Source organism: Gavia stellata, chromosome 10, assembly GCF_030936135.1.
Source record: "Gavia stellata isolate bGavSte3 chromosome 10, bGavSte3.hap2, whole genome shotgun sequence".
Classification (NCBI taxonomy): Eukaryota; Metazoa; Chordata; class Aves; order Gaviiformes; family Gaviidae; genus Gavia; species Gavia stellata.
This window is the reverse complement of record NC_082603.1, coordinates 25,123,217-25,131,088: the sequence shown is the minus strand read 5'-3', so window position 1 is coordinate 25,131,088 and position 7,872 is coordinate 25,123,217. Positions and strand designations below refer to the sequence as shown.

General features: G+C 47.3%; 1 protein-coding gene across 1 annotated transcript; it reads left to right on the top strand.

Annotated features, from left to right (window-relative positions):
• The first annotated feature begins 2,275 nt into the window (after positions 1 to 2,275).
• On the top strand, positions 2,276 to 6,018 carry TMEM53 (transmembrane protein 53). Its single transcript, XM_059822055.1, has 3 exons — positions 2,276 to 2,330; positions 2,915 to 3,027; positions 4,886 to 6,018. Exons 1-3 carry the CDS (start codon positions 2,276 to 2,278, stop codon positions 5,546 to 5,548), a joined length of 831 nt encoding a protein of 276 aa, XP_059678038.1. The 3' UTR covers positions 5,549 to 6,018.
• The last annotated feature ends 1,854 nt before the right edge of the window (positions 6,019 to 7,872 follow it).

Here is a 7,872-nt window from a genome sequence, read left to right as displayed (position 1 = left end):
CCCAACATGCCACTCAAAAGTAACTTTCTATTGCTATTATCTGAAGCAAACTGAAAATAATGACCAAGAGGTGAACATGTACCTCAGTGCCTGAAAACAAACAGAGTCGTCAAAAAGCTGGCTAAAAAACAATGTTTGAGAATTCAGATGAGATGAAATTTCATTTGGGAATTAACGGTCTGTGCTCTGTAAGGAGTCTGTGTCCTTGGCAGGGCGTTTTCAGGATCTCCTTTGTGGGGAAGCAGGTTTAAAATAAATCCATTTTCCCAAAATAGTTGTGATTGAAAATGTTATTAGCCATAACAAATGTTAGTGCTGACAGGAGAATGGCCTGTTAGGGGCCTCTGATGAAACAGTCATACAGTCACACAGAAACAGTGAAAGTCATATTTCACATTATTGCAAGCATTTTCCTGTGATTTACAGAATATTTGTGAAACATTACTTGCAAGGCATATGATTGATATTGAGAGAACAGCTAGTGTGTAGGGGGAATCTGTATTTCACAGAGACTGTTTGCATGAAATTTACAGTCTCATAAAGCGTTTCTCTGTCCTCAACAAGAGATCTAGTTAAAAGAACTTTACAGTCTGAAACATCCCAAAATTGATTCTAAATTAACATTTCCGTATTTATATTTAAGATGCTGGTGGTGTAATGCTATCCTATTTTTATTATAAAGCTGCAGTAACCCCCCCACTATTCAGAAATATCAGCACCAGCCCCTGGACGTGAGGATTTTAGTGATACAAAGGGCTTGCCTATGAATCAATGGCAAAAAAAAAAAAAGAGGAGTTTGAAAGAATGGTCACATGAGGCTTTTGAGGATACAGTGGTATCTGTCCCTGGCTGCTATAATAACAGCATCTGCTGACATAGTAGTCTTTAAGCCAACATTGTAAAGTACCCTGAAAATGTACACGAGTATTTTTATTATAACCATTTTACATATGGGAACATACAGACACAGGGAAGTTAAATGACTTGCCCAAGTAATTTGTCAGTGCTAACATCAGCACATAACTCCTGTTCGTTGGCTTCAAACTCTGCTCTCAACAGTGCTAGGCTGCCACCCCAGTCCATTGGACCTGATAATCAAAACAAGGCTGGGTCAGGGCAGTGCTTTATTCCTGCCAAGAAAAACACAAGTTATTTAGGAACTGGCTCTGGCAATTCAGCAGTTCTTTACATCCAGAGTGCTGCTAAATCATCAGATTGAGATCAAAAGTCAGACTGGTGATGCGTCAGCCTCAGTCCAAGTGTGAGGTGCCAGGGACTGATAGCCTTGGACTCACGGAAGGACAGAGTGACGGTGATTTGGTGTTACCTTTGCATCTTACAACATCAAGGTTGTGCCCAGCCTCAAGCAAAACTTAGAGCTTCTGTTTCCCTAGCAGGTTTCACCATCTTCTGGCATACCTCAAGTCCCCCCCAACCCTCCTCACACACTACGCACCTTCCTCAGTGTACCCCAATGCCTTCTACCCAGCCCCTATCAACCCACAGTCCCACTGGCCCCTCTCTCACCTACATGTCCTGCCTCCCAGCCGCACTGTTAACCCCAGCCACAACCCCAAACCTAGCCCCTGCACTCCCCTCACCCCCAGACAGGCCCTGCACTGACCCTTATATCCATCCCAGCCCGTACCCCACCTAATCCACTGCAGTCTCAACATTCCCCGCCCCAGGCCCAACCATCCCACCAGCCCAAACACAGGCCCTGTGCTCCCCCACAGCCCAAAACCCACCCCAGGCCCTACAGTCCCTCACACGCTCCCTGACCCCAGGTCCCGTGTCTGCTCCCCTGACCCAAATGCCCAGCTCAGGACCAACTACCCCTGTCAGCCCCCACGCCCACCCTATACCCCAGCCCCCCTGACTGCGACCTCCACTCCAGGCCCTACAATTCCCCTCATCCCGACCCACCCCCCCGGCCCTACAACCCCTCAACCGCAGCGCCCGCCTCAGCCCCTCACTCCCCCTCACCTTCCCCGAGGGGGCGGATACCCCGCATCATGACTGACACCTCAGCTGAACCAATCGCGGCCCGCCTTTTCCCCCCGGCCCAATGGGTGGGCCACTTTCCGCCATCAGTGGGCGAGGCGCCCAGCCCGGGCAGGGTGCTAAGGGCGCGTTGCTAAGGAAGTGGGAAGCGGGGAGGGGACGGAGGGGGTGAGCGCTTTTCTTTCCCATTGGCTGCGGGAGGGGCGGGGGGCGGAGCTTCCGGTGGGGAGAGCGGAAGCGCCGGTGGGGTGTGAGGCGGGAGTGCACGGCGATGGGGGCCCGCGGGCTGGAGGCGGCGGTGGAGCTGGTGCCGGGGGAGGCCCGTGGTGCGGGGGGCCAGCGGGCCTGGGGGGCCCCGAGGGTGAAGGCGCGGGCCGGCCGGGGAGACCCCAATGACAGGAGGGACTGGGGGACCCTTGAGGGTGATGGGGGGGACCGGGCCCGGGGGACCCCTGAGGGTGGAGGAGGGGACCGGGCCCGGGGGACCCGTCAGGATATGGGGGGAGGGAGCCGTGGAGACACTTGTGCCGTACCGCGTGTCTGGTAATTCCTGGAGGGCAGGGCAGGACACTTTCCTTTCTCCCCGGGAAGCGGGCAGCAGCCTCTGCTGCCCCCCCAGCGCCCGGGAGGCGTGCGGAGGGGGGGTCTCTGCCTCTCGTAGCGATCTGCACACTGCTGGTTTTGCATCAGTGGAGAGCTTTGGAAAGCTGCAGGGATCGAAACTGTGCTGTTCTACTGAGCGTGCCCACACAGTGAAACTGGGATGAGGCAGTGTTCATAACTGACTGAGAAATTAAGCTAATACCCGCTTCACCATTACCTTTAAACTTTATTAACCAGGCAAGTTGCCATAAGTTCTGATTCTGGTAGACTGGAGAACAATTCTTCTAAATCTTGTGATTTGTTTCAGAAAGCAGTACAAAGAGAGGGCATACGGACGATCAGCCTGTGGTGATCCTTCTAGGTTGGGCAGGCTGCCAGGACAAATACCTGGCCAAATACAGTGCAATCTACAGTCAGAAGGTGAGTAGCTTATTTATATTTTCATGACACTGTCGTACAGCTCTCTGAGGAAACTGCCTCTTTTCTGCATCTTGCTAAAATCACTCTAAATCCTCTCTCCATCTGAAGAGTCATTGGGAGCGAGTGGTGAGTTCTCTTGTCATTGAAACCTCCTTGTCTCTCTGAGCCCAGGCGGCGTTATCTAACAGTTGCTGATGTAATCTTTGTGCGTGCAGTTGAGACAAAAATACTTCCTTGGAGAAACTTTCTGACATTGTGTGAATCACTGGAGTATTTTAAGGCTTTTAAAGTTGTGAGATTATTCATGAATGACATGAACTGTGTTGGCTTGCCAAACAGGTAAACATGTGGGGAAAGATTATGCATTTACTGCTTGCTAATAGGCCACAGCACAGACTTGGCAAGGCCAGGCTGAGGACTGAAAGAGAACATCAGCATCTGTCATTCCTTTGGCTTTTCCTTCCTGTGATGATGATTCATTTAAATGTTGTAATCCAAATTCATTTTATCCTGCCTGTGAAACAGGCATCCTATGACAGTCATCCCTGCTCACTAGGAGCTCCTTGTGTTTGAACTAGAGAGGCCTGTCCGACCTAACAGACTTAGGTCTATTCCCTAAGTTATGGTATTTTCCTTTCTAATACTGTATTTTACTGGAATGACCCAACTTGAGGTATGGAGACCCAGCGAAACATTAGACTTTTTTTTTTTTTTTGTCAGCATACAAGGATCTTGTATTCATCCAAATTTGTTTCAGCTATAGGTGGCAAAGTTTGTACATTAACAGGTCTATTCTTAATGTATAATCCAGTGCAAGAGTCATGAATTGGCTTGTTGTAGTGAAGACGTAATTGTTAAGTGACTGTTGTGACTAAGAGATACTGCTGAGCAGATGAGGAGCACATTACATGGGAGCATGCCAATTTTTTTGAAAATACTTTTCTATCAGAAAGATGATAGGAATGGGGAAGGAGAGAAAGTGTTTTATTAGCTCCCTAATGAGGAAATTGCTGCAACCATGGCAAGATGGTATAGAAGACTTTGATTTAAGAACTTGATATCCTCTTCTTCCTTGTTCACTGTTTAGGGAGCTCTGGGTGGGAGGGCTGTCTTGGTGGCTTTGCCTTGTGTTTGTCAGTGTGTAATGTCGGTGAGTTTAGGTGATAGAAAAGATCTAAAGCATTTATAAATGTAGTTCCATCTGCCCTATTTAGAAACTCCTCCAAGATCCTGTTTCCCAATCTATACCTAAATGTAAGGCCTTAACTGTAAAGGCAATTGCTCAGGCGTTCTGAATCGGTGCTCTTCATTTGCACAGCTGGAGTGTTTCAGAAAGGCTTAGGAAAATCACGTCAGTGTTGATTGTGGGTGAATCTTAGAGACAGCTGCAAACAAGTACTACCCAAGGACAGGAAGAAGTTCCTTCTCCTTCTTACGTTTGTTTCCATGTCATGAGCTAGATGTCTACCAGAGCAGGCCCTTCTGACCAAAATGGCTGATACTGAAGGTTTGTGAATCAGGGAGATGGTTTTCTCTTCCTGAGTGAAGACTAACACTCATAAAAGCTTGGGTGGCAGTGTCCACAGGGGCTGTGCCAGTTAGCACAGGATTTGAAAGGATCTCAAACATCATCAAATCCAGGCCTCTAACCTTTTCATAATACTGTGTGCTGTTATGATTAATATAATCCTATTCATATTGGTGCCTTGCTACTGACGCTAAAGACTTTCTTCTGGCCCTGTGGTTTCTGTTGGAAACCTGTCCCAAATTTTCACGTTCTTTGTACTGTTGCTTGCCTACTCCATGTAATTTACAGCATAGCCTAAATGTGTGTGTGGTTTCTTTCTCTTCTTCTTAGGGGTGCACCGTCATCCGCTACACGGCTCCATGGAGGATGATATTCTTCTCTGAGACCTTTGGCATCAGATCCCTCCAGACCCCAGCCAGGCGACTCCTGGAGCTGCTCTTTGACTACAGTGTTGAAAACAGACCAGTTCTTTTTCATGTTTTTAGCAATGGTGGTGTCATGCTGTACCGTTACATCATTGAGGCGCTCCACACTCACACGCCTTTTAAGAACCTCAAAGTAGCAGGCACCATTTTTGATAGTGCCCCTGGCAGAAGAAACTTGAGAGGAGGCCTTCGTGCCTTGGCAACTGTCTTGGTATCCATGAATGTGCTGCTCAAGTATTTCCTCTTACTCGCTTTTGCTACTTCAGCTGTCGTGCTGCGGATCTTGCTGTACCCATTTACCCGCTTCATCCACGAGAGCCACTATGATGCCCTGCTGAAAGCGCCCTCGCGGTGGCCTGAGCTTTACCTCTATTCCCAAGCCGATGCTATCATTAAGGCCAGTGAAGTTAAGCACATGGCTGATGCCCGGCAGCAGCTCGGTGTCTCTGTGAAAGCTGTAGACTTCTCGGATTCGGCTCATGTCAGCCATATGCGGGCGTATCCCACCTATTACAGCAACCTCTGTATGACTTTCCTGTCTGACTGTGTTGGGGGCTCGCCTTGTTAGTGGTGTAATGACCTCCAGTGTTTGCCTCTGTTTTGCTCAGCTTGTATGGGAAATGTCACCCCCTTTGCCTTTGTGTCTTTGAAGGGAGGAAAGTAGAGACTTCTTAGTTATTCGGGTTTTTTTCCCCACCACCTACAGGTCTGAAAGCCTCCAGGCTGGCCTTTGGGCCAGCCACATTATAGCAGAGTGTAGGTATGGATTATTTCAAAGTACTGAAGGTGAAATCCTAGCATGGTTGAAGTTGATGTGCTTTACCAAGGTGTCACAGACCAGAATTTCACACAGAGTGTTACTTGTTTCTTCATGTCTCCTATTGTTCTCTGCTTTCCGTGTTGTCTCCTTGTCCTTGATGTCCAATGTGCATGTTCTGTTGCCTTGTACTGATTTTACAATACAGCTTTTCCATGTCTTTGGTTTTTTCCTCTCTGCCATTTCCTTTATCTTGCAGTGAGCAAACAGAAGCAGCTCCACAGGACTTCCCTCTTCTCTCAGTGCATCCCAGCTCTTGTTGTACTCCTTGCTGGAGATCAGGCCCAGAAACCAAGTGTAAGACCTGGAAAAGGTGTGTGCAGGGCAGTATGACCAGACTGTCATCTGGTTCTATTAAATAGCTGAGAGTAGTCAAAGCTCTGATCCTTGGTGGGAGCTCAAATGTTTATGATAACTTTTGTGTTCTTCAACCAAAAGATTTAAGTTAACCTTTTTGAATGTGTTTTGTGTTTTGTTTCTCTTTCTTCCAGTCTTTTGTGTGTTCTCCCAAGTAGTTTTGCATTCTTGGAGAACTGCTCATTTATTATTGTGTGTCTTTGAGCAGCCTATATTGTGCATCTGGGAATGCAGGGAAACTGGCACAGCTGTAACCTAAAAGATCTCAGAAATAGAAAGGTGCAACTGCAGAGGAAAATGAAACTGTCTCTTGGACCTGTGATTTATACTGGGTGTTTCTTAAATCACTTCCAGCCAACAGATGACCATGAAATTCAATGTTTTCCCCATAATGTTCTCTTCAGACGATCAGTCTTTGCTGTCCGTGCAGCGTGTACTAGTAATACAAGAAATTAATTCCTTCCACCTAGTGAAAAAGTAGTTCATTGCATTGCACTTCAGCCATGTTTGATTTTGGGTTTTGTTGTTTATTTGGGGGTGAAGTGGGGATAAAGACAGAGAAGAGCCTGCTAACATGTTTATGCCATGTCACAGCATTGCAAGCTAATTAATGATGTGGTGGACAGGATTAACCGTCTTTAAATTCTTAGTCAAAGATTGCCAGGAACAGGAGGGCTATGATATGGGCCTGTTTGAACAAGGGGCTGCCCTCAAGAGGTAGGAACATAAAAAACACAAGGACTTTTACAGAAGGTGTTTGCTGCTTATGGGCTGCTGTGCTTGCCTCGCCCACCCTTGGGGTGCTGTCATCCACAATTACAAAGCACTTGCTGTTCTGAACGGAAACGCAGAGAGGGAGATCTCCTGGGAAGCACTAAAATAATTTGAAACTTTAAAATGAGAACCATCACACCTCACAGAAATGGCAGCACATGGTGAGTTGTGGTCAGTAGCCAGAACAACTGCTTCTAGCAGGCCAGTGTGGCAACACTTATTTAAAGCAAATAATAACCCCATGTCGGGTGTGGTTTTAAAGGATGGACTGGGGTGTATAGGATAGGTGAGAATTAACTGAAAAGGGGATGATGGCCTGGTTTGTCTTAATTTTTTTTTTTTTTTTAAGTGAAAACTGGCTTCAGGTACAGGAGCCCTTGTTGCTCCAGGTCCAGTCTTCTGTAGGTGTGATCCCAGTTTCAGCTTCTGCTGTGAAGATGAGCTGTGAGGGCTACCCTGTGGTAAGATAGCTGTCAGCCTGACGCTTTTCATGAAGAAATTCTTGTTTCTGGGGTTCGAACCTGTAAAATCCAGGCATGGTCCCCTATCCCAGAAAGCCCATCAGAGATCCCCCAGTTTTTTAAAGAAGGTCCCTGGTTTGTGCTGCCAGCGCTGTAACTCCTGAGCTGTCATCTGTTTGCCTACCTTCCTGGAGAGTTGAGCTGTGTCTTCTGAGCATCCAGTCTGTTCGTGGCACTGTGAAAACTGTTAGGGAGCAGAGGTGATAAAGGTTATTTAACTAGCAGTTGCCCTCATGCTGTTTGCTGCGTGTTCAGTATTTACAGAACAGTTAAACACTCCATAATACACGCCTCTGAATTAATGCAGTTGTGCTGGGCTGGGAATCTGCTGTTCCTGTTTATTGCTGTGGGCGTTGAACTTCTCCTATTTAAGGACTCAGGCTGTTCTGGAGAGTGGCTGGCAGGAGCTGGAGTTAAACTTTC